This window comes from Procambarus clarkii, chromosome 94, assembly GCF_040958095.1.
Source record: "Procambarus clarkii isolate CNS0578487 chromosome 94, FALCON_Pclarkii_2.0, whole genome shotgun sequence".
Lineage (NCBI taxonomy): Eukaryota > Metazoa > Arthropoda > Malacostraca > Decapoda > Cambaridae > Procambarus > Procambarus clarkii.
The window spans coordinates 10,505,891-10,532,579 of NC_091243.1; the positions used below are offsets into that span (position 1 = coordinate 10,505,891).

At 44.4% G+C, this 26,689-nt stretch overlaps 2 protein-coding genes across 4 annotated transcripts in view; one reads left to right on the plus strand and one right to left on the minus strand.

The window, feature by feature from the left end:
- Positions 1–26,689, minus strand: part of Uba4 (Ubiquitin-like activating enzyme 4) — a 78,346-nt gene that overhangs the window by 10,618 nt on the left and 41,039 nt on the right. The window lies entirely within an intron of this gene.
- Positions 1–26,689, plus strand: part of LOC123747340 (uncharacterized) — a 33,544-nt gene that overhangs the window by 2,579 nt on the left and 4,276 nt on the right. Inside the window, exons 1-18 of one of the 3 annotated variants that reach the window (XM_045729495.2) lie at positions 3,031–3,168; positions 7,255–7,771; positions 13,345–13,454; positions 14,856–14,968; positions 15,608–15,733; positions 16,122–16,375; positions 17,362–17,947; positions 18,748–18,830; positions 19,577–19,735; positions 20,658–20,753; positions 21,510–21,634; positions 21,810–21,909; positions 22,034–22,120; positions 23,009–23,185; positions 23,345–23,457; positions 24,062–24,126; positions 25,833–25,952; positions 26,417–26,568. In XM_045729495.2, the coding sequence (XP_045585451.2) occupies positions 7,358–7,771; positions 13,345–13,454; positions 14,856–14,968; positions 15,608–15,733; positions 16,122–16,375; positions 17,362–17,947; positions 18,748–18,830; positions 19,577–19,735; positions 20,658–20,753; positions 21,510–21,634; positions 21,810–21,909; positions 22,034–22,120; positions 23,009–23,185; positions 23,345–23,457; positions 24,062–24,126; positions 25,833–25,952; positions 26,417–26,568 (2,880 nt within the window). In that variant the 5' untranslated portion in view covers positions 3,031–3,168; positions 7,255–7,357. Of the gene's footprint in view, positions 1–3,030; positions 3,169–7,254; positions 7,772–13,344; positions 13,455–14,855; positions 14,969–15,607; positions 15,734–16,121; positions 16,376–17,361; positions 17,948–18,747; positions 18,831–19,576; positions 19,736–20,657; positions 20,754–21,509; positions 21,635–21,809; positions 21,910–22,033; positions 22,121–23,008; positions 23,186–23,344; positions 23,458–24,061; positions 24,127–25,832; positions 25,953–26,416; positions 26,569–26,689 lie in introns of those variants that run through there. The other 2 variants (XM_045729496.2, XM_069319739.1) reach the window with 2 other exon arrangements.

The following is a 26,689-nucleotide window of genomic DNA, read 5'->3' on the forward strand; positions in this document are numbered from 1 at the left end:
GAATGTGGAGTCGGAGAAAATTGACCACACACAACTTATAAATTATGTGAACAGGAATTAAAGAACTCTATTAAAGAAGGAGATCTAAGAGTGGTTTTGGATAGTAAACTGTCAGCAGTGGAACACATAACAAAACAATGTGCAAGGAGTGTATACGTCGCTTTCCAACTTCAGACTCACTTTTAACTACATGGATGGTGCAATACTCCAGAAACTGTTCAGGACTTTTGTGAGACCAAAATTGGAATATCCAGCAGTTATATGGCGCCCATATCTCAAGAAGCACATCAATGGGACAAGAATAAAGGAAAAGGTAAGACGTAAAAGAAAAAAGGCGAAAATAGGAAATGTAGCACATACAAAGATTAATCAGGTGTAGTAGGCCTAGTATGTTGAGCAGTGTCTTCTATGTTGGCTTCATGTTCCAGTCTTGTTCTTACTCTCATGTAGGGTTCTTACTTGTCTTCACCTGACCCCTTACTGGTATAAATGTAACACACCTTGTATTTTCTTATTTACGGGCTATTCATGTCCGTGACACCTCTTGGGTGGCTTAATCTTTATCAATCAGTCTATTTTCTTATCACTTGAAAATGAACCATGTAGGTTCGAAACGTGTAAATTTTATAATAAGTGTAAATACATTTTACAGTTATTTCTTTTTCTTCATCTCGAACGAAGATAACCTTTGGAGAACTCCTCTTCCAATTAAACGAAGATGCTAGAACACTAGTCAGAGGGATAGTAGCCCTAAACAAGAAAATAATTAATACAGAATATGCAGTCATATTCAATGAAACATTATAAATGAAAACCTGCTGCCAGTATACACCAATAATATATATATATATATATATATATATATATATATATATATATATATATATATATATATATATATATATATATATATATATATAAAGGGGTGGTAGGAGAAAAGCACACAGAAACTGTACTAGAGGGGACATAAATTTTCCCTCTAATGCGTTATGTGTGATTTCCTCCGAGGCTAAGGATCACCTTCTTCCAGCCAGAGGTTAGAAATGCGGTGTCAAAGAGCTAACAACTTGAGTCTGCAGGCAAAATAACAAATTTACAAAAAAATACACAAATATACACATACCACCTTTACTTTAACAGATATAATGAGTTACAGACCACCGCCAGATGCATCAGGTGTCTGTATTAGAATACAAAATAACATCCTTGTCCTTGTGGGAAGCTCCAGCTAAACTGGTTATCTACACTTATTCTTCTTCTTTGTACTCACCTAGTTGTGCTTGCGTGAGTTGCACTCTGGCTCTTTGGTCCCGCCTCTCAACCGTCAATCTACGGTTGTGGATAATGGTACAGATTCCTGAGCTTCTCGAGCTCTGTCATATCTACATTTGAAACTGTGTATGGAGTCAGCCTCCACCACATCACTTCCTAGTTCATTCCATTTACTAACTACTCTGACACTGCAAATATTCTTTCTAATGTCTATGTGACTCATTTGGATAATCAGCTTCCACCTGTGTCCCCTTGTGCGTGTACCACCCGTGTTAAATAATCCATCCTTGTCTACCCTGTCAATTCCCCTGAGAATTTTGTATGTGGTGATCATGTCACCCCGTGTGTGTGTGTGTGTGTGTGTGTGTGTGTGTGTGTGTGTGTGTGTGTGTGTGTGTGTGTGTGTTCTAAACTGGATGTGCGTGCAGAACACGTGCAGAACTTCAACTCTTGTGCCCCACCTTTCACGCCATCGGTCGTTTTGTCATATAACGCTTTGAAACTACAGACGGTTTTGGCCTCCACCACCTTCTCCCTTACATTGTTCCAACCGTCTACCACTCTGTTTGCAAAAGGGAATTTTCTTATATTCCTTCGGCTTCTCTGTTTAGTTACCTTAAATTTATGACCTCTTGTTCTTCAAGTTCCAGATCTCAAGAATTCTTCTCTATAAATGTTGTCGATTCCCATTACTATTTTGGACGAAGTGGTCATATCGCCTATTTGTCTTCAATCTTCTAGTGTTGGCATATTTAATGCCTCTAGCCCCTCCTAGTGATGCTGACCATCTCCCTGGACCCTGAGCCAGATAGTGAGTGATGTTGACCATCTCCCTGGACCCTGAGCCAGATAATGAGTGATGTTGACCATCTCCCTGGACCCTGAGCCAGATAGTGAGTGATGTTGACCATCTCCCTGGACCCTGAGCCAGATAGTGAGCGATGTTGACCATCTCCCTGGACCCTGAGCCAGATAGTGAGTGATGTTGACCATCTCCCTGGACCCTGAGCCAGATAGTGAGTGATGTTGACCATCTCCCTGGACCCTGAGCCAGATAGTGAGTGATGCTGACCATCACCCTGGACCCTGAGCCAGATAGTGAGTGATGTTGACCATCTCCCTGGACCCTGAGCCAGATAGTGAGCGATGCCCGAGGGACACATCATAACATCACCTGCCAGATGATGGAAAGGCGTTCAGACATCCGAATAAGGAGTAGCACACAGCACTCCGGAGGCCACAACCGGTGTATACTGGTCCACCATGGGACCTTGACTCTAGTTCAACACACTCAGAAGGTTAAGACCGGTGAATGTCGCTTGTGGGGTGCCCAGTGTGGGTGGAGTGAGAAGCAGTCCACAAACTGACTCACAGTAAGATGAGAAGTATTAGGTGGAGTTCCTCAAGGTTCGTACAGGACCCTCATGTTCCTCACACATGTAGAACACGCTCCTGAGGAAATATAAGCCACCAACTTGACACTGCTCACAAGTGGTTTATGGAATTTAATCTCAGCAGATGCAAGATCATGAGAATTTGGACAGGAGAGAGGAAGATGAATAGTGACGTGACGATACCTATTTTCACCCAGCAGCAAATAGGCACCCAGTAAATAAGTACAACCAAAATAAGGAACTCAGCGACACAAATAAGCGGAATAAACAGTACTGTGAGCGTTCTCTAAGAACCCGTTCACTGTCAGGGCAGAGGTTGCGCGCGCAGGCCAGGAGGATGATCTGCGGGGGAGGTTAGGGAAGCACAGTCAGCCAGTCAGCAGGCCAGCCAGCTAGCTGGTCAGTCAGCACAGTGTGAGGGTGTGTGTTAGACCACTCTCTTCCTCAACACCTCACCTTCCTCACACCACTCGTCTCTACCTCCTCACTCTCCCAGTGCCTGGTACTGTACTGATAATAGTCATCTTTCATTGGTGCTGTGGGTGTTGTAGTGTTGCTGTGTTGTTGTAGTGTTGGTGTGTGATGTTGTGTTGCTGTGTGATGTTGTGTTGTGTTGCTTTGTGTTGTAGTGTTACTGTGTGTTGTAGTGTTGCTGTGTGTGTTGTAGTGTTACTGTGTGTTGTAGTGTTGCTGTGTGTTGTAGTGTTACTGTGTATTGTAGTGTTACTATGTGTTGTAGTGTTGCTGTGTGTTGTAGTGTTGTTGTGTGTTGTACTGTTGCTGTGTGATGTAGTGTGTTGTAGTCTTGCTGTGTGTTGTTGTGTGTAGTGTTGTTGTGTGTTGTACTGTTGCTGTGTGATGTAGTGTGTTGTAGTCTTGCTGTGTGTTGTTGTGTGTAGTGTTGTTGTGTGTTGCAGTGTTACTGAGTGTTGCTGTGTTGTAGTAGTGTTGCTGTGTATTGTAGTGTTGCTGTGTTGTAGTAGTGTTGCTGTGTATTGTAGTGTTGCTGTGTTGTAGTAGTGTTGCTGTGTATTGTAGTGTTGCTGTGTTGTAGTAGTGTTGCTGTGTATTGTAGTGTTGCTGTGTTGTAGTAGTGTTGTAACGGGGGGTTGGGGGAAATAGCTCTATCTTGTCCATTATTCCACCCCCCAGTTAACTAACGAGGCCGGGGGAAACAGCTCTCTCTAGTCCGTTATCCCGTCCCCAGTTAGCTAACTATTCTAGAGCACTCCCAGAGTTCCTAAGGCAACCTCTCTCGTTCAACACCTTGTAACCTAGGTATTTGACTACCTAGGTGCTAAGACTACAAGGCGCCGTAACTGGATCAGCTACCCGAAACTCTAGAGAGAACTCTAGAATACAGAATCATGAGACACAAACGTATAAGAGAAAACGAAAGGAAAGAAATGAATAGTGAAGTAATTAGTGAGGGTTTGGGGTGAGAGGGAGAGAGGTGGGAGGGGCGAGGATGGGTCATTAGTTGAAAGTGAGAGTTCAGAGAGGGGTGGAGGGAGAGGTATAGATAGGTAGAAGTAGAAGAGGAGATAGTAGAAGTAGAAAGTAGATAGTAGAAGACGAAATGCTGCCACCATCCATTCATGATCATTACATACAAGACAAGGAATGGAACTTGTCTGTATCACAATATTCACCAAAGATGTTATCAAGAGATCATTATTAGTATGTCTCATCTTTATCATGTACTCATTCTAAACCATGAAACTAGTAACCACAGAGGCTTTCTCACCTCAACTCAAAATCTCTAGGGAACAAAATAAAGTCCATTTAAATAATAAACTCAACAATTATATTTCACATGAAGTATCATAATTTAGCAATTCAATTAAAATGTTCCAGTTTAATATGCAAAGTGAGTCATCATCCAAGAATTCGAGAACCCTACAACTTGACTGCCCCTGATCATCACACAACATATGTAAACACGACCAAGTCACCTTAATGTTCACTCACCGAGGACTGAGTCTAAGTTGAATAGAGAGGGGGGGGGGGGTCTGTAGCTTGACAGAGACTGTCTCGCCCCTGCCGGCCGACAGCCTCCCTGCTAGGGACGTCTTCTCTGCTCTGCTGGTTCGTCTGCTGTTCCCTTAATAATGCTCCATGCTCCTATGCTCCCTCAGTATATATTGGGGACCCTAGTACTAACTCCGCCCACAAGTAGATAGCCTCCGGCACTACCAAGCCACTCCTTAAACGTCGGCATGTTTGAAGGCTACCAGACTACAATTATAAGCTTAGCGGAAGCAAGGTGAAATTCGCATGATCTGACCTCAGGTCACTTGGGGTCATTAACGCTTAGAGGTGTGAGATCTCCGGCAGACAACTGGCGCCTCTCAGATCCCTGTCTGTGACTCATGTACTCTATGTATGTATTAAACTAAACCAAACACCTTACAGTGTTACAGTGTTGCTGTGTGTTGTAGTGTTGCTGTGTTGTAGTAGTGTTGCTGTGTGTTGTAGTGTTGTTGTGTTGTAGTAGTGTTGTTGTGTGTTGTAGTGTTGTTGTGTGTTGTAGTGTTGCTGTGTGTTGTTGTAGTGTTGCTGTGTGTTGTAGTGTTGCTGTGTGTTGTTGTAGTGTTGCTGTGTGTTGTTGTAGTGTTGCTGTGTGTTGTAGTGTTGCTGTGTGTTGTTGTAGTGTTGCTGTGTGTTGTTGTAGTGTTGCTGTGTGTTGTTGTAGTGTTGCTGTGTGTTGTAGTGTTGCTGTGTGTTGTTGTAGTGTTGCTGTGTGTTGTTGTAGTGTTGCTGTGTGTTGTAGTGTTGGTGTAGTGTTGCTGTGTGATGTTGTGTGTTGTAGTGTTGCTGTGTGTTGTAGTGTTATTGTAGTGTTGCTGTGTGATGTTGTGTGTTGTAGTGTTGCTGTGTTGTAGTGTTGTTGTGTGTTGTAGTGTTGTAGTGTTGCTGTGTGTTGTAGTGTTGCTGTGTGATGTTGTGTGTTGTAGTGTTGCTGTGTTGTAGTGTTGTTGTGTGTTGTAGTGTTGTAGTGTTGCTGTGTGTTGTAGTGTTGCTGTGTGTTGTAGTGTTGCTGTGTGTTGTAGTGTTGCTGTGTGATGTTGTGTGTTGTAGTGTTGCTGTGTGTTGTAGTGTTGTAGTGTTGCTGTGTGTTGTAGTGTTGCTGTGTGATGTTGTGTGTTGTAGTGTTGTAGTGTTGCTGTGTGTTGTAGTGTTGCTGTGTGATGTTGTGTGTTGTAGTGTTGCTGTGTTGTAGTGTTGTTGTGTGTTGTAGTGTTGCTGTGTGTTGTAGTGTTGTTGTGTGTTGTAGTGTTGTTGTGTGTTGTAGTGTTGCTGTGTTGTAGTGTTGCTGTGTGTTGTAGTGTTGCTGTGTGTTGTAGTGTTGCTGTGTGTTGTAGTGTTGTTGTGTGTTGTAGTGTTGCTGTGTGTTGTAGTGTTGCTGTGTGTTGTAGTGTTGCTGTGTGTTGTAGTGTTGCTGTGTGTTGTAGTGATGGTGTAGGTGTTGTAGTGATGGTGTGGGTGTTGTAGTGATGGTGTGGGTGTTGTAGTGGTGGTGTGGGTGTTGTAGTGGTGGTGTGGGTGTTGTAGTGGTGGTGTGGGTGTTGTAGTGATGGTGTGGGTGTTGTAGTGGTGGTGTAGGTGTTGTAGTGATGGTGTGGGTGTTGTAGTGGTGGTGTGGGTGTTGTAGTGATGGTGTGGGTGTTGTAGTGGTGGTGTGGGTGTTGTAGTGGTGGTGTAGGTGTTGTAGTGATGGTGTGGGTGTTGTAGTGATGGTGTGGGTGTTGTAGTGGTGGTGTGGGTGTTGTAGTGGTGGTGTAGGTGTTGTAGTGATGGTGTGGGTGTTGTAGTGATGGTGTGGGTGTTGTAGTGATGGTGTGGTGTTGTAGTGATGGTGTAGGTGTTGTAGTGATGGTGTGGGTGTTGTAGTGATGGTGTGGGTGTTGTAGTGGTGGTGTAGGTGTTGTAGTGATGGTGTGGGTGTTGTAGTGGTGGTGTGGGTGTTGTAGTGATGGTGTGGGTGTTGTAGTGATGGTGTGGGTGTTGTAGTGGTGGTGTGGGTGTTGTAGTGGTGGTGTGGGTGTTGTAGTGATGGTGTGGGTGTTGTAGTGATGGTGTGGGTGTTGTAGTGGTGGTGTGGGTGTTGTAGTGATGGTGTGGGTGTTGTAGTGGTGGTGTGGGTGTTGTAGTGGTGGTGTAGGTGTTGTAGTGATGGTGTGGGTGTTGTAGTGGTGGTGTAGGTGTTGTAGTGATGGTGTGGGTGTTGTAGTGGTGGTGTGGGTGTTGTAGTGATGGTGTGGGTGTTGTAGTGGTGGTGTGGGTGTTGTAGTGGTGGTGTGGGTGTTGTAGTGATGGTGTGGGTGTTGTAGTGGTGGTGTGGGTGTTGTAGTGGTGGTGTAGGTGTTGTAGTGATGGCGTCTTCTATAATACTCACTATTTCCGTGTATGTGATGAGTGGGGCTGTGTTTAGTACTTACCTAGTTGTGCTTGCGGGGGTTGAGCTCCGGCTCTTTGGTCCCGCCGCTAGTGTTGGTGTATGGTACTGGATATTCATCTGAATACAAATGCAGCTGCAGTATAAACCTCATCCTAATGTATATTTTTCACTTTCATATACTTAAAGCAGCGATCCTGAAGTGGTAGATTAAACGAGGAACTCCTAATCAATAAATAACACAATAGTGAATTGAGAATAGAGTAGACCAGAAATCACTCTCCAAATAGCCATGCCAGACACAACAGTACCATTGTACTGGTGGGCCCGGCCAGAAAGAACGGAAGTTTTGGTGCAGAGTCACACTGAAAGACGAGATAGGAGGGAACGGTCCCAGTGCAGTGCTAGTGCGCGGGCCAACGTCTTCTTCGTGCTGATTCTAAGCGTTCTCTGCCTCTTCGTCTATGTGTGGGCGACGTCCCGCGCACCCGAGCACCTAGAGCCTGCGCAGAGTGCGGCGACGTCACGCGCACCCAAGCACCCAGAGCTTGGCCAGAGTGCGGCGACGTCACGCGCACCCAAGCACCCAGAGCCTGCGCAGAGGGCGGCGACGTCACGCGCAGCCCAGCACCCAAAGCCCGCGCAGGGTGAAGTGAAGTCACGCCCCGCCGACCAGTCAGTGTCGCGACACAGGGAGAAACGGCAAGTAAGTTCACGTGTTTCTATTACACTTGTTGATCTTGTGAATATAAAGCGGCATATTCATAATTAACAGTATACTGAGATCATATTTGTTATTGGAACACAAAAATGGTAACTGTGGCTATATTTTACATAATAATCCATTTTGGCAGGGGACAGACAGACTGTATATTTTCGGGAATATAAAAATGCATAATTCAACCACAAAACTTTAGTTGACAGCTTAGGTCATACTTTGGTTAGTCAGGGTGAAACCGGCTTATATATTACTACTTTTTTACTACGGAAATTTAAAGAAATATAAATTTCATTATAGATTCCTATAGTTAACAAGATTTTACATCTCGACTGGTTATTATCACATAATACAATTATAAACCATATTAATATACATAAAAAACATTATGAAAATAATTTTGGTGCATTTACAGGTTACAATTATCGTGACCAAAAATATCTAAAATAATTTGTGTAAGATCCTTTTAAGAATTTTCTTATTTCACCCTTGTTTATTTAATGTTTTCATTGAATCCTTAAATTATTAAATATACAATTAAGGAGTAACCCTTTAGTTAACATTCAGGAACTGACATGAAACGTCGTCGTCCCTTCACTTTCTAGTGTATGGTTAGGTCAACAACTGATATAAAATATCGAATTTAATCAATATAAAATTCTGAACTATTATAACTTTTCAATAAAGGTAAAGATGAAAAACCAATTGCAGGTTTTGACCTCCATCTAGCTAATTTCATGCCTCTGGGAGTTACAACTGTACCCGACACTATACTCTTAAGAGAGAATCGAACTGGCACACCTTACTGTCTCTGAATGAATACCTCGCCTCCACCTTGCCCTAGATGGTATGGGCAGGGCATGCAGGCACGCTCTTCCGTGCCTCTGTGATGCCTCTAAACATTGCTTGTCTCCGTGCGTCGCAATCCGCTTTTGGCCAGATAGCCTAGCTAGATATTCATCTATTCACATGGCGGCGGCCAGTATACGCATGGACCGACAGTCCAAGGACTTGGGACGTGCGCACTCTCCACCTTCTCTCGTCTATTGTGACTAAACGCCAGTAGAAGCCAACAGGAAACTACAACGACTGATATAATTTATATCAGTCGTTATATTTGCAATAATGAAGATATAACGATAAGAAAAAATAAATATACGACCTACAACTCATATCAATTACTACTACTACCATCACCTAATACCACTTCCACCACCTACTACTACTTCTACCACCTACTACTACCTATTATTACTACTACTGCTGCTATTACTACTACTATCTCCTCCTACTACTACTACAAAAATTACTGAGGGAACGATGACCTAACAACACTACAAACCAAACATGACTGGGGCTGATCTCACTGGGGTGAACAATTTGGAGGTTGCTGCCCTCTTCAAAAGGTCAAATGTAACTCGCACAAGGAGCAACGACTTCAAGCTCAACGAGCCACAATGTAGGACAGGAAACAGAAGATGCTTTTTCGCTCATACGGTTATAAACCCATGGAACCACCAAATAAAATCATCAGGACAAATGAGGACCTTTGACAAGCCGCCTGCTTGCAGTACTCGTCGAGGCCGCTAGAGAGTGCCGATAGTAGTTGGGTCAGCCCATCTTCCAAACAAAGACCCAAAAGTGATTCCATGCACCCGCCAAACCCCCTGTTCATGAATGAAAAACGGTTTACACACGACTCAACTGATTTCGTTCCAACACTTCCAGAACAAGTGCTTCACTGACGAATTTTGTTCGAACCACAACGCTGTAAATGCTTCACCCACGTACTACAAATACAAATAATCTCCAACAGAACTTAAACACCTAACCTAATCTATGCCTATATATGCACAATATGCTAATATTAATTTATATTTGAGAAAATTCCCGTTTTCAATGAACAGCATGTAAAAATTTATGAATGCGTTTGTGGGGTCGACCGCTGGATGTAATGGACTTGAGTCGAGGACGGGTTGAGTTGGGTTCATTCTCAACTCTCAATTGAGAATTCGAATCCCGGGCTGGACAGAAATGGTTGGGCGCGTTTCCTATCACCTAGGAGTAAATAGGTACTCAGGAGTTAGTCAGCCTGTTCTAGTTTGCATCCTTGGGAGGGTCAGTAGTTCCACCTTGGGTGGAGGTGAGGCCTCGATATGTTTATACATGTATATACATATACTGTACATTTATGATACACTGCCTGTTCTCCGACAAAATGAATTAAAATGAATAATAAATTCAGATAAATATATACTACTACTACTACATCCACATCCTACTACTACTAGATACTAATAAATAATAAAAATACAAATTATAACTACAATTTAAATCGGTCACTGAAGGTACGTGTACCTCAGTGCATCCCTAGCCAATTATATCGCCTGTGATACGTAACATCTGAACAAGCCTCTATCGTCTTGTATACTAATAACAGACAGAAAAAAGTAAATAATATATGTAAAGAAAAACGACATACACAGAAAACAGATGAGAGAAACATTCCTGGAAGCAGTGAGGTGTTGCCAGAGGTTTCCGCCAAAATGTGAATTTCGTATTTTATCGCGCGTGTCCAGTACACTTTTGGCGGGTAAACACTAGAGCATCGAAGCTGTTGACGAACATTACGACTGCTGGGTCGGTTCCACCTCCCGATAACTACCAGCCATAAACCTGGCCACCATCATCATTATTCGGCAGCTGTGCGTGTATGTGAAGTGTTCTTGTTGTCAGTCAGGCAGTGTATGTTCCTCAGGGCCCTGTGTTATGTTGGGCTCTATCACTGCGCGCTCTGTACCTTGCGTGCCCTTGTGGTGAACTCTGTCATCTGCTCCATTACCAGATACAGTTCTGAACACTTTCCTTGTGTTTTACCTGGCACGGTGTTCGTGTTTTGAATACTGTCCTTGTCTGGTCCAGGGTACGTTGATTACTTACTATACATGTATCTGGTCCACTGTTCGTATTCTGATTACTGGTCTTATGACTGGTCCAGTGTTCGTGTTCAGATTACAGTCCTTGTGTTCTACCTGGTCCAGTGTTCGTGTTCTGATTACAGTCCTTGTGTTCGACTTGATCCAGTGTTCGTGTTCGACTTGATCCAGCGTTCGTGTTCTGATTACAGTCCTTGTGTTACACCTGATCCGGCGTTTTGCTCAATTTACATTCTTTCACGTATGTAATGATTCATGTTTGTTTTGGCAACTCTCTATCGCACTAAAGATTAGTAAACTCCGCATGCGTCCAACGAGAGACAGCTCCTACAAGTCCTGTTGAACAACAAGCCATAAGCAAGCCGAAAATTCTACAAAAAACTAACACAAGGGAAATAGAAAAGTGAAAAAAAAATATTTATATATTCTACAGGTAATAATAACTCAAACTAACTTTAAATAAAGTTAACACAAGCTAATATTTAGCAATAAGAAAATACGCAAACAGGATAATAATTCAAGCAACATTGGTTAATATATAAACACCGTCAAACATCAGCCACTGAGAACAAATTGGTATTAACAAAGTTGAAAAAAAACGTATGCACATGGGAGAAACTCTCATGATTTACCATGGACAAACATCACCAAGAGGGCATGAACTGTAGTGGGTGTACGAGGGTGGGTGAGTGGGCGGGGTGACTGTTGAGGTGGGCGGTCGGTGGGTGGATGTGTGGGTGGCGTACTTGGATGAGTGGGTGGCGTATTTGGATGAGTGGGTGGCGCACTTGGATGAGTGGGTGGCGCACTTGGATGAGTGGGTCTGGCAGTGATACACAACACTATGTAATGAGCAGAATCCCACAGATCTACCAACATTTAGATTGCAATTAATTCCTTGTCACGTGCACATTGAAGAAACAACTAGCGTCATGTTTAATCAGAAAGTTCTGTACAAATCTCTAAAGCTAACTGTAGGTTTGGGTGAATTTTAGACTCGAATCTCTGGCTTACAGGTGAGATGATCTGGTAACTCAGAGAACAGTGATTTACTAGCTCGTGCTCTAGTAGATTTATACTGTCTAGTACAATGACAAATAAGATCCCCCCTCTCAGTGTTGACATCCTTTGTGATAAAAACTGTGTAGAGCTTACAGCCTATCAACCGTTAGAGGGTAATTCGGGCCTCCACAATATCTTACTGACCAAACAGCTAGTATGCTTTATTGATGAATATAGTTTATTATAGTATAAGATTTAAGTAAACCCACAACGTATATGTATTAATTTCCCAACAAATTTATAACCCGAAACGTTGGGTTGCAAGAATTTACCATTTACACTTTTTTTTTACAAAACCCGTTGTACTTGGGAGGAAAAAAAGTGTTGGTAGTGTTGTGAGCGTGTACGGCAAGTCACTTAACTTTACACAAGAGTTTCTCACATACACACAGAACCTTAGGCTCCACTGCCCTAAATTTCTGCCACCAGTGTAGACCAAATGTCAATTTGACAAACTGACATGAGACTGACGTTAACATTAAATAACCTGGACCATTATATGTGTCCTGATCAACTATTTGCAGACTTAAATGTTACACGCACACCATACTCTACAAATTGTAATAAAAAACATTTGCAAAAATTGTCAAAATTAGTTTTGCTTCGGATCGCAAAGAGCACTAGGCTCATGCGGGTAATTATATAGAACTAAATATGATAAAAACAGCGCTGGATAAACATTAATTCCCGATTGGTCTTATGAATAACTTAATATATGACTTCGATATTGCTGTTCCCACAGCCCATTCTCAGAGCAAATCCATTATCGCGAGAGACCACACCCCCTCCCCTCAACCACCTGGATATTTGTGTCGGGCTCACCATAGCCCGTGCTACTTGGAACTTTTTGTTCCAAGTAGCGAATCTTTAACAACAACAACAGATATTTGTGAGCGCCTGAAAGCATATTGTGGTTCCATTAATAGTGTACTTGTAAACTGGCAAGTGAACCTCTATCATAAACAGAGAATATTCTCAGGCTATAACTTCATTGTATTATAAATTGTTGGTTTAAAATATAAAAAGTATATGCTGAACACGTTTTATATGAAACGGTCTGAAGAATTTGGTGTCTGTAAACGAAATTCGCGGCTACACTCAGATAGTTTTCGACAAACAACATGATAAACCATAGGATGGAAGGGTTGTGTTGTGTAAGACAACATAATAAGCCATAGGATGGTAGGGTTGTGTTCTGTAAGACAACATAATAAGCCATAGGATGGTAGGGTTGTGTTCTGTAAGACAAACATGATAAGCCATAGGATGGTAGGGTTGTGTTCTGTAAGACAAACATGATAAGCCATAGGATGGTAGGGTTGTATCCTGTAAGACAAACCACATGATAAACCATAGGACGGTAGGGTTGTGGCCTGTAAAAAACATGATAAGCCATACGATGGAGGGTTATATCCTATAAGACAAAAACAATGGCAGGTGTTAGTATGGAGGTAAAGCATGTATCTCATGCAAGCATACACGCACAAAAACCCACGTGTTAGTACATGTTAATATAGGAACGTCAAAGTTGCCGGATAGTTGTAGCGGTTTTGTCGTCCGCAGGGATCATCATGCCAGGAGGACATCTGCCTCACAGCGGAGTGCGTCCACGCTGCCTCCAGCTTCCTCTCTGCCCTCAACACACAAGTCGATCCCTGTCACGATTTCTACGAGTGAGTAACCCCATTCTTGTCTTGCTCATCACCATAAGGAGTATTCCACTGCCACTACTGAAGCATTCATATACAAAAGAGAGATAGCTTGCCGGTTAAATAAGTCTGACTGAACACGGTTGGAGACGTCGCTTAGACATTTTTGTCGTACCTCAGGCATTTGTAGGTGCCGTTGACCACACAACAGTCGAATAAAACCCAGTATACACAACAGTCAACTAACCCGGTCGAGCCGAGCGGACAGCACGCTGGACTTGTGATCCTGGGTTCGATCCCAGGCGCCGGCGAGAAACAATGGGTAGAGTTTCTTTCACCCTATGCCCCTGTTACCTAGCAGTAAAATAGGTACCTGGGTGTTAGTCAGCTGTCACGGGCTGCTTCCTGGGGGTGGAGGCCTGGTCGAGGACCGGGCCGCGAGGACACTAAAAAGCCCCTAAATCATCTCAAGATAACCCCCGTTGATATAGCCAAAATTACGAAGACTGATTCAAACGTTCAGCCTTCACCGGAAGGACCAAACAGATAATGAGCTAACGTTGAGCATTAAATACTAATATCTATATGTGCTTGTGTTACGACCTAGGATCTAAGCCGTAATCAGTGTAGCAGTAGGCTACTGAACTTTGCATAGAACATCAGAGGTTACTTTAAATACTAAATTAAGAAATACAGTATACAAGTCAATCTGCACGCATAGGTAGATTTGTCAAATATGAAATAATAGCGTAAATTAGGCCGTAAAGAGCCTGTTTTAGGCTGCACTAGGCTGTTTTAACTTTGCATACGAGGTTCTCAAAGAATGTCTTGAATTGTTTTAATTAATGTACAATAGAATACAAATTTACCTGTGTGACCCAGAAAATATCTACGTAGTAATTAAGGGTCTAAATAGCATTATTGTATGATACCATATTTGATACCATTTCTGAGAGAGCGCCCGAGGAACCGGCTGATGACTAGGGAGGCAGGCAATGACATTGAAATTCTGCTTCACACTGGAATCCATATTGGAATAAATATTGAGTCAGGTTGACCTATGTGTTTGTCATGTTATGTGGTATAACTATATGTGATTGTGGTGATAGTATGTAGTGAAAATTGTAACGTTATGTTTATGAGTGCGCTCTGTTAAGGCAGACAGTTGAGAACAGATGGCAATAAGCTGAGGAATATATCTGTTTAGGGGCCCATCAACCCGGCCAGAGGCGAGGAACCCCCTTGCTCAGGTATAAAGGTGTTGGGTGATGTATAAAGGTACTGGACAGAACAGCCTCTGCCCAGCACAGAGGCTGGGCAGATGTAGAGTGCACCACAGATGTGATGCAGTGTGGGTAACAGGTGTTGTGCCAGTATTGGTAACGCAGGTGTGGCGGCAGTGTTGGTAACACAGGTGTGTTGCAGGTACGCGTGCGGGGGGTGGATCAAGAAGCACCTGCACAAGACGGGGGACGAGGCTCTCTTCTACGGCGTCATCCACAACATCATGCCGGAGATGGTAGACAGTGAGCTGAGCCGTGAGTACCAGCCCTCACCGCCTCCCACACTATGTAAAAAGACACACCGAACACTGTCTGTGTAGGGCAGACGTAAATATGTGTATTTATGTATGTATGTTAGATTAGCATTTTAAAAGCACTACAATCACCTTCTGTGGTTGATTGTTCAATAAAACACTGAACTATATATGTTCAGCAGATCTCTCATCCTGTTCATGGAGGACAGAAGAAAATGTATACATGCTTGTTAGCATTGTAAATCCACCCCTCACAATCTCCCCCAGACCACTCCTTAGAGCCTCTCTAGCCCACAGATCATCCCTCCCAGCCTCCTCTAGCCCACAGATCATCCCCCCTCTCACAGTTCAGTCCGTCCTCCTAAGGTTTCCCAACGTCAAGAAAACGGTCAGTTTAAAGTGTCCTCTCCTAACCTACCAGAGGACTCAAAACAGAAAACGGGACAGTACGTCACTTTCGCCAGCCCCTTCCATTTTAAAGTACTACAATTTTTGGCCTCATGTAACGCATACGATCGAAATGCGACGTTCTTTGTAAGAGGACAGGTTGTACAGACTGCCTAGCCTCACAGCCTTCCTAGCCTCACAGCCTTCCTAGCCTCACAGCCTTCCTAGCCTCACAGTCTCTCCTCCCCCACAGAGCTACTAAAGACTGGGGAGGGCATCCCTGAGGTGTTGCTGGATACGAAGCCTTACCGCGACCTGTTCTTCTTCTACCAGTCTTGCCTGGACGTCGACGATCAGTCTGAGCGGGACATGCGGCCAGGTACGTGTCCACCACCATACTCCTGCAGGATCGTTCATTATTAATTTTAATATTAGTAAGCTCATACGCTTGTAATGAACGATATTAATAGGCGTGTCCGTATCATAAGTTCCGTTCACTAATTTAGTTGGTATCGACTCCCTCCTCTTCCATCTGCATTACATATATATAATATTAGAATGGAAGGCGATACGACTTCTAGTTAGAATTAGGAACCATAGACTAGGAGAAAATGAACATAAATGAATAAAAAAGTCAACATTGGGGATTTTGAAAGTTCTCATTAACTCTTGCTTTAAACACGAATAATATTCTTGCGGCCTCTTAGACACTGATGGACACTGTAATGCCATTTAAATATTAAGACCTTAAGTTGTCCTGGATATAGTGTTCGAGATGCTGAAGACGAAGGAGGAGTTCCAGGTGGGTCGGCACTTCGAGGCGGAGAGATGGAACCTGACGCGGGCGCTGGTGCAGATGCTGAGGATGAACGGTGCGCCGCTCTTTGATGTCATCGTTGATGCTGACATCCATAACTCAAGCCGCTACTCCATTGTGATCTCCGCCCCGCTCCACTCCGGCCTCATCCCCGCCCTGGTGGCGCACTCGCGGCGGACCAGAGGCCGTCCTGGCTTCCAAGAGGTGAGTCACTCCACTCCTCAAGCCAGAGGGCGTCTTGGGGCCAGATTCACGAAAGCACTTACGCAAACACTTACAAACCTGTACATCTTTTATCAATCTTTGACGGCTTTATTTCCAATTATTAAACAGTTAATGAGCTCCGAAGCACCAGGAGGCTGTTTATAACAATAACGACAGTTGATTGGCAAGTTTTCATGCTTGTAAACTGTTTAATAAATGTAACCAAAGCCGTTAAAGATTGAGGAAAGATGTACACGTTCGTAAGTGCTTTCGTGAATCTGACCCTTGCCCTGGCGAGTCACCGAACTTCCCCCCCCCCTACCATCAACCACTTGGGCTGGACGGTATAGCGACGGTCTCGCTTCATGCAGGTCAGGGTTCAATACCCGACCGCCCAAGTGGTTGCACACCATTCCTTCCCCTCGTCCCATCCCAAATCCTTATCCTGACCTCTTCCAAGTGCTATATAGTCGTAATGGCTTCGCGCTTTCTCCTAATAGTTCCCTTCCCCCACCATTAGCTAATATAACTGCTCAATTATGGCATCATAATTGAACAGTTATTTTAGCGTCTTAACAATTCAAGTATCGCTATAACAAGACAGTATTTGTGGTTTTTATGTTTAAATAATGTTCTTTATTATACAAGATTCATTTGTTTAAGTGAATTTGACTAATTTCATACCGGTTAAAAGCTTCCGTGTTGGAGTTAAAGGTGTTGGCCTCACACAATGATACATTATTATCAGTCCATAAAAGAATAACCCACGTGTTGACCAGACCACACACTAGAGATGAAGGGATGACGACATTTCGGCCCGTCCTGGACCATTCTCAAGTCGATTGTTCGACAATCGACTTTCGGTCCGTCCAGGACGGACCGAAACGTCGTCGTCCCTTCACCTTCTAGTGTGTGGTCTGGTCAACATTCTTCAGCCACGTTATTGTGACTCATCGCCTGCAATAACCCTCGTCTCTTCCGGACAGTTTCTGAGGGACAGGGGGAGTCAGGCGCTGTTCGGAGGCAGGCCGGACGATGGGGTGCTGCTACGGAGGCTGAGAGACCTCAACCCTGAGGCCAAGAGTGCGTCGGCTGTCATGGACGGTGATGACAGCCCCGTCGTCAACTTGGTGTCCGCCCACGACATGTTTCCCGCCAAGGACTCTGAGGAGAACGCCGTGCAAAAGGAGGTTGGCGACAAGTCCTCATCAAGTGATCTTTTCACCACAGCTTCCAGCTTACCCACCGAGACTGTCACCTCTATCCACACAACCACTCGTGTGCCCACCGCTGAAACCACTATTGTTCGCACACCTACCGAACCCGCTAGAACCCCCGCTACTACCAGAATATCCACGCAAGTACCAACTAGTACCCGCATACCCACTCAGGTACCAGCTACCACCAGCACTACCACCCAGACACCAGCGTCTCCCCAAGCACCTACCACCACCACTCGCACACCATCGAAGGCCTCCCGCCAGCCCACCACCGCCACACACCCTCCTACCACAACACCAATGACGCCTGAGGACGAAGAAGATATAAAAATGACTGGGATCGACGAAGACTGTGAGTACCATAGTCAGGATAAAAACAGTCTGGGTAGTAAGTAGGTTCAACCATAATTCAACTAGTCAGACTAACAAGGATAGGTAAATATGGACCGGTGTAAGTGGCTGGAGATTTAGAGCTCTAAAGACAAATTAATTGCACGTTACGAATCATTTATTTCTTTTCGAGTCGCTGGCCACAGGTCAAAGAAACGCAGGTTCTGGTCACGACAAAAATTAGCAATCTTGACTCCCTGCTGCTCTTAGTGAGTTGTGGTACACTAATCAATAAACAGGAAATGTTATAATTTGCTGTCTTCTTTGAAGTTTGTCACTGGTGAAAACGTTAACTAAATGCAGGAAAGAGCTGATAACACACACACAATGTATAAATGCGAGAGATCCCCCAATGATTTGTACATCTGTTCACACGGGAGACATCTCCCGTCACGTAGGGTGCAGTCGCACCTCCACAGATCTCCAGTATCAGCTCTTGATACTGGTAATGGCTCAAAAGGGCCACCACTTACGAGCTATTCATGCCCGTGCCACCTTTTGGGGTGGCTTAATCTTCATCAATCATCATGAGCTGATAACAGAGTTCTTTAGTGTGTTTCACGGGTGGATCTGCTGGGCGGCTGCTTCTTGCTAATTATTTGGTAAATTCTAGACACGCAAAGATTAATATAAATAATTATTCAAGTTTTCTCGGCATACATGCAAGATTGTCCAGATATTGACCTGGTGATACCAGACGTTGTGGGTGGCATTGGTGGTAGTGAGAGTGGCCGGGATGATCACGTCTTCTTCCACTTACAGATCCTACAGGACTGTTGACCAACGTGACGGACACCACCTCCCTTCCCCTCGTCAGCCGCAGGGACGTGTACAACATGTTTAAGGTGAGTCCTTGTACCGTCATCTCCCAGTACTTTATATAATATATATATATATATATATATATATATATATATATATATATATACTGTATATATATATATATATATATATATATATATATATATATATATATATATATATATATATATATATATATATATATATATATATATATATATATATATATATGTGTGTGTGTATATCACGAAAATAAACACGTGATTAAGAATGTGACAATGTCAGACCACGGAGGTAAAATGAAACAGGAATTTCCTTAAGTACTTTCGTATATTAAATACATCTTCAGAAGGTCCGTGTAAGGTCCGTCCGTATATATATATATATATTTGTCATATATATATATATATATATATATATATATATATATATATATATATATATATATATATATATATATATACTTCACTCCTTCTGAAGATGTATTAATATACGAAAGTACTTAAGGAAATTCCTGTTTCATTTTTCCTCCGTGGTCTGACATTGTCACATTTTTAATCACGTGTTTATTTTCGTGATACACACACACACACACACACACACACACACACACACACACACACACACACATATATATATATATATATATATATATATATATATATATATATATATATATATATATATATATATATATATAATATCTATATATAAAAGGTCAAAATCGCCACAATAATGTTTGAGTGACTTGGAGCACATGTGACTTGGAGTCCACCTTGAATGTTGTCAGATGAACATGAAGACGAAGCGCACAGACGGCATCAACAAGATGATCCAGGAACACCTCATCCCCGGCGTCAACGCTGGCCTGGCTGACGACGTGGCTGACGGCGTCGGAGAACACCTCTTCACCCTCACCATCACCTCCTTCGTCGAAAAGCTGGCAGAGGTCAGTCTTATCTCAGTCTCAACCTTCCTCCGCATACACACAGCACCGCTCCTGTGCCAGGTAAGTCCACTACGGGCTCACCATAGCCCATGCTAATTGGAGCTTGTTCCGAGTAGCTGAATCTATAACAACAACATCATTATTCTCCGCATACTAACACGGGTCAGTCTACCCTAAGTTTACCCAGCTTTCAATATTCTGACATTTCTCTCTCTCAGCCGGTCCAATCACTTGGGCTGGACGGTAGAGAGCCGGTCTCAGCTTCATGTAGGTCGACGTTCAATCACCCGTCCTTCCAAGGGGATTGGGCACCATTCCTTTCCCCCGTCCCATCCCAAATCCTTATCCTGATCCCCTTCCATGTGCTATATTGTCGTAATGGTTTGTGGCTTTCTCCTGATAGTTCCCCCTTCCCTTCTCTTTCAGCGATAACATATTTTAGTGTGAATGCATTTTATAAAATGTCGTAGTTTAGTGTTTATAAGAAAGTTTTTATCTGAAAGATGTAAGATAATTATCAGGATGTAGCTTTATGCCAGTATGACCCGGAAGGTCAACCACTTGGACCATCGGGGATCGAACCCCGACCCTACAAGGGGCGAGGGCGTCGCTGTACCGACCAGGCCAAGTGTTTGGGTTCCCGTTTATCTGCAAGGAGAAGGGCGCTATCAGTAGAAAACGTCAAGCCATTAAGACTATATAGCACTTGGAAGTGGGATCAGGATAAGGATTTGAGATGGGAAGGAGGGAAAGGAATGGTGCCCAACCACTTGGACGGTCGGTGGATTGAACGCCGACCTGCATGACGCGAGACCGTCGCTCTACCGTCCAGCCCAAGTGGTTGGTCGTTCATCTAGAAGAATGTGCATTGTTTCCTGGCGCTTGTGTTGTTAACTGAGCTGTGCGGGTGTCCGGTCCACAGATACAACCTGACGAGCGGGACGAGATCAGATCACAGCAGCAAGGGAGCATCTACCACACCTACACCCTCCACCAGCTCCAGCACGACTTTCCTCTAGTAGGTACCACCCCCACCACCACCACCTCTGCTTCACCTCCATCACCCCAACTATGCCTCACCACCACCCTCACCATTACTGCTTCACCTATAGATGGATGGATAAAAATTAAGCCACCTAAAAGGTGGCACGGGCATGAATAGCCCGTAAGTGGTGGCCCTTTTGAGCCATTACCAGTATCATTAGCTGATAGTGGAGATCTGTGGAGGTGCGACTGCACCCTGCGTGACGGGAGATGTCTCCCTTGTTCACCTATACACAACCATCACCATATGTACTCCACAGCCTTTCCAAAACCATTTCTCACATGGAAGGGCTTTTAAAACCCCACCCCTCACGTGGATCTCATGTAGCTATTCCGCATGGATGTAGCAGATGTAACACATTTTCCAGCTGGTATCTGGCTCATGTACGCTTATGACCCTATCAGAATTATATAGTAATAGAATTGGTTTTGTGTTGATAGAACACTTGGAAATCTGAATGCAAGTATTTTTCAAGCATTCAGAACTCGCAATAAGGCCATTGCCTAGGAAACCCTTCACATACGGGGGGTGTATAAATCCACCCTTCACGTAATGGGAGTCTTTACGGGCTATTCATGCCCGTGCCACCTCTTGAGTGGCTTAATATTCATCAATCAATCGTTGGGAGGCTTCACTTCCTCGTCGCGTGTAAAGGGAATAATGCGCTAACCCACCACGTGTATTTTGTTTACATAACAAAACACTACTAATAAACACATGGTGTCTCAGATTGAGTGGCGCTACCTGCTGGAGGAACTCTTCCAGAAGACCATTACCGACGAGGACCGCATCTTGGTCTACTACCCCGACTACCTCTTACGTCTCTGTAACATCATCAGCGACGTCGACCCATGGTGAGCTTGCAGAGTGGGGTCAGTGGGCTGAGTGGGATGACGTCGGGTCAGTAGGTAGGAATGGGCCAAATTAGGATGAAGTGAGTTTAGTGGGCTGGGTGTGGGTGGAGTGGGGGAGCTGGTGACACAAGACGAGGGCCAGTAACCAGCCTGTGCTCCTCCTCCTACCCCTCAGGGTGCTGCACTACGGACTGCTCGCTGTCTACATCTACGACGTCCTCCTCGAGACCGTCTCCGCCTCTGACGACACCGACCGCCAGTCCTTCTGCCTCCAGGTGTGTACTCGCCTGTATATGCTTGCAGGCTGAGCATCAGCTCCTGTCTCTTAATTTGTACTGTGTGTGTGTGTATAGGGCACTGTAGTGCGGCCCACCGTAACGCCAAGTATTGTGCCGGCAGGCGACCAAGAACGTCTTCGGGGAGGTGATGTCCAACATGTATCTACACCACGTCGGGAACCACACCATCAACACCATCCGCGCCCACGTTAGTCTGCTATCTCCCCTTCACCTTCTCCCTCTGTACGGCACTATAGCATATCTTTCTCCCTCTCTGTACTCCACCACAGCATCTCTCTCCCTCTATGTAACTATGGCATCTCTTCCTCCCTCTCTCTGATGCACTATGAGCCCTCTCTTCCTCTTGTTGTATATCAACTCTCCCTTCCTATATTTTTCACTCCCTCTGTTGTGTGAGAAATTGAGTATATGTCCAAGAAATTGAGTATATGTCCAAGGTGTTATTATTAGAATTGTTATTTTTGTTTATTTTGTTCCCTTGGTCACGTGCAATAATGTTCACATTCAGCGAGTCAGACAAAAGTGAAATGCCACATGTAGCTGACTGACTAAGGCAACTCGAGGATGGCATGGACTAAATTAGGTCTCCTAACTTGCTACTTAAAGATCTGTGTTGATACCATATAAGATGTGTTTATAATAACTTCTCACACACACATACCATGCATACATAAACATATGCACACATGATTTCAGAAGACAAAAAATTAGAAAAATGTTTTTTTCAAAGTGAAAATTACAAGAAAACTACGCCAGTTTCCTTATAGAATCCTAGAAGTTGGTTCCAAAGGAGGCATGGGAGTCACCACGACCAAGTATTGGTCTTGGTCTTCATGACCATCCCCCAATAACCACTAGTCACCCTGCAAAGTTTGCCGAGGCAAGCCCCAAGCGCCTGGTCTCCTGTCGCAAATAAACAGACATTCTATTTCATAGGCAAAGATGTATTACCCTATTATAACTCTATCATGTAATTCAGACCTCGAGAGAAGTTTCCGCAAAGGCAGGTGTGAACAAGAGACACAGCTTACTATTACTGGCATCTAAGATACGTGTTCGGTGTTGCCTCCCACAGACAACGTCAATATTGGCGCTCCTGCGTGAGGAGGTGGAGATGTCCATCAGGTCCTCTGAGTGGCTGAGTAGCGAGGAGCAGCTGGTGGCGCTGTCCAAACTCCACTCCCTCCATGCCGAGGTGGGCGCCTTCGAGAACCACTGGAACATCTCCTACGTTAATGAATCCCACTCGAAGGTAGGTGATACTTTCATGGAGTGAGTAAGAGAGGAGGGAGGAGAGGGGAGAAGACATTGAGAAAGACGGACTGTATGAATGAAGGAGTATATATATAATGGAAAGAGAGAAACACCATTTCACCGTAAGAGAGATAACACGTGGCTCCTCCCTGAACAGATAAGGTTCCAGCCGGGGTTGAGCTTCCTGGAGGCGGTACAGGAGGTGTACCGGGTGTTCCGGCTGGAGTTGTACCACTTGTACCAAACACCCATTGAGCGGAGAGCCTTCATGTGAGTCCCTTCTCCTTAAGTCACATACAACCATCCCAGCTCTGGCTATGACCTCTCGAGTCTGGTAAGACACTCCCTGCGTCCTTTGGTCCCAGTTAAGGAAAAGTGGATAGGACACTGCACAAACCTTCACACACACTTGAACCCTCTACGATCAATGGGTCCAGGACTGTGGGACACAATGGGTCCAGGACTGTGGGACACAATGAGTCTAGGACTGCGGGTCACAATGGGTCCAGGACTGTGGGACACAATGGGTCCAGGACTGTGGGACACAATGGGTCCAGGACTGCAGGACACAATGGGTCCAGGACTGCGGGACACAATGGGCCTGAGCTGCTCCCGGTACACCACCACTTGATGACCACACACCAGTACACGGGCTCTGGGAAATATTGCTCTACTTGCACATGTGTTTATTGTTAGCTGATAACACAACAGTAGGTTACCTTCATCTCATCTTGCGTCATCAGTATAAAGCCATTTAAGTTACCTTATAGGCAGTTCAAAGGTGAGTGACATCGTTAGCGAGTGGCGTGAGAAGAATGTGCAGTGTACTCTGGTTAAGATAAAGAATGAAGGTCTGTGTTGTACCTGTCCACAGATGGAGCTTCACCGTCCAGCCGTACATCGTCAACGCCTTCCACATGCAGTCAACTAACAGTATAGGTCAGTACCGCTCCCAGTCTCCTGAGGGAGCCTGCTCTTCGGGGCTCTGCGGACGCTGTCTAACCTCCACACTTACACTTCTCACCATTCTTCTCTAACGTTTCGGCTCCAGCAGGACAGGCACCTGAGAATTCACACGTATTTTGATGAAGTATATTGTCTAAATTGGTTTCCTTGAATAGGAATTATATTTCTAACAGAGCTGAAGCATACACTTTGAATCTAACTTTATCATCATTTACGCAACTTCAGGACATTGGCTTGCTCTTAAACATAACACAATTTTTAGCTGCTAAAGAGGAAAGTTTCTATTAGCGATATGGAGAAACTGCAAGATAGGAGCAGACTTTAAAAGTAGATAACATTTAGCGTGAAAGTCTTTATCAGACCCAGCAGAAATAGAGAATTAGGGCTTACAAAGTTGACAAAACAACTTCTGACGCCGGGCGAGGTAGGTGAGGTGAACGCCAGGGATTATACCAGTTATTTGTCTCAAGTATTAATTTAACCAGAAGAGCAGCAATTGTTTGAAGACACGTACACGTACATCACCGGTTCCTTCCTCAACCTTAGAAACCTCACGATCCTTCTTCAGGGAATGTATACAACAAGCAGGCGATGAGTCACAATAACGTGGCTAAAGTATGAAGACCAGACCACACACTAGAATGTGAAGGGACGACGACGTTTCGGTCCGTCCTGGACCATTCTCAAATCGACTTGAGAATGGTCCAGGACGGACCGAAACGTCGTCGTCCCTTCACCTTCTAGTGTGTGGTCTGGTCATCATACAACCAGCAACTGAAGTCAACAGCAACACTGACAACAGAACAAGAGTGACGGCTCATTCTCCTGACCAGAAACACAACAAACTACATAAGCAACACCTGCCATCAAGGCCATAGAGGGAGTGTGTATAGACAAACTGCAGTGAACACAATCAACAGTAACAATAACAAGGTCACCAAGTCAGTGGGGAACACAACGACCCACGACAATTGTCATCAAGTATACATACACAAAACACAAACCCAGACTCCCGGAGCAACACTTCATAAGCTTCAGGGACGCTAATCTCATCATTCAACACGAACTCAACACTGACGGACCGGGGGGGTAGAAGGGAACTATCAGGGATAAAGTGCCAAGCCATGACGACTATGTAGCACTGGGAAGGGATCAGGATAAGGATTTGGGATGGGACGGGGGAAAGGAATGGTACCCAACCACTTGGACGGTCGGGGATTGAACGCCGACCTGCATGAAGCTAGACCGTCCAGCCCAAGTGGTTGGACACCGGGGGGTTGAAATAGCCTAAGCTACTCTATCCCTTTGAGATGTATTTCTTTCTTGTCTCAATAAACATACTTGAACTTGGACTAACGGGCCGTATAAAGAGCGTGTCGCCGTCCAACACTACAGTACCATCGTATATAATGTAGGCAAGTTTAACACTGCTCCCCTTCTGGACGAATTAATACTTCATAAATATATATTGTAATACATAATCCTTCTCCTTCCCCTGATTTGCCCCCTGTAAAAGCACTAGTCCTGTGTATCTCCGGTAGATTTTATAAAGACTTTACAAGAGAAACGTCATCAACTCTTAAAACCTTCTCTCATCTTGGTCTTTCTCTACATGTACATAATAAACAAACTACACTAAAATACATTAATCTGAATTCGATATTTGTCCTCACGGCCAGTGTTTCCAGAGGCGTTCTTCCACCCGCCCTTCTACCACGCCCGAGGACCAGAGTACCTCAACTACGGCTCCGCTGCCAACTCCATGGCCCATGAGATCTTCCATGGACTTGACTTCAATGGTGAGACTCAAACACACACTTCTCGTCTGGCCCCGACACCCTCCCTACACATGCATGTAACAGGATGCACAGTCATAAGGAGATTGGAATGGAAGGTAGTAAGAATGGGAGCACCTCAGGGTGCTCCCATTCTAGGTACTAGGCCCATATACTATTTATGATATCAGCGATATAACTAAGTACTCTAGTATCGTCAGTGTTTGCAGACGATGCTGTTACACTCCGTTATCTTTGATATTAAATTTATGAGTATCAGATAATGTCTATCACCGGGACGTTTGGCGGTACTTTAATATTTGTCAGTTCGCATTAGTGAATCATCTCTTTGCTGGCCAGGACTTCAGCCTAATTTATGGCCCACGTTACCTGGTTATTGACGGTACCTTGCATAATAATTGTCTAGCGGACAGAAATTCAGAACATTGAAACCACCATCCGTAACGTCTCTCTCATCCCCTTCACAGGGATGCTGTACGACGCCAGAGGGGATCTGACGAGGCCCTTCAGCGAAGCGGCTAGAGCCAGGCTCAATGTCACTGTGCAGTGTTACCACGACCTCCTCTCCCGCGCCTTCTACGAGGAGGTCTCCGTCCAGCACGCAAACATTGCCATGGAGGTTAGACCTGAGCATTAGTTGTGATGCACAGTCCTGTGCACCCGGCAGCTAATGGGTACCTGCAGGGGAAACGACTGTCAGACTGTTTCTGAAAGTCGTTTCTGGAGCAGGTGCTGATTTC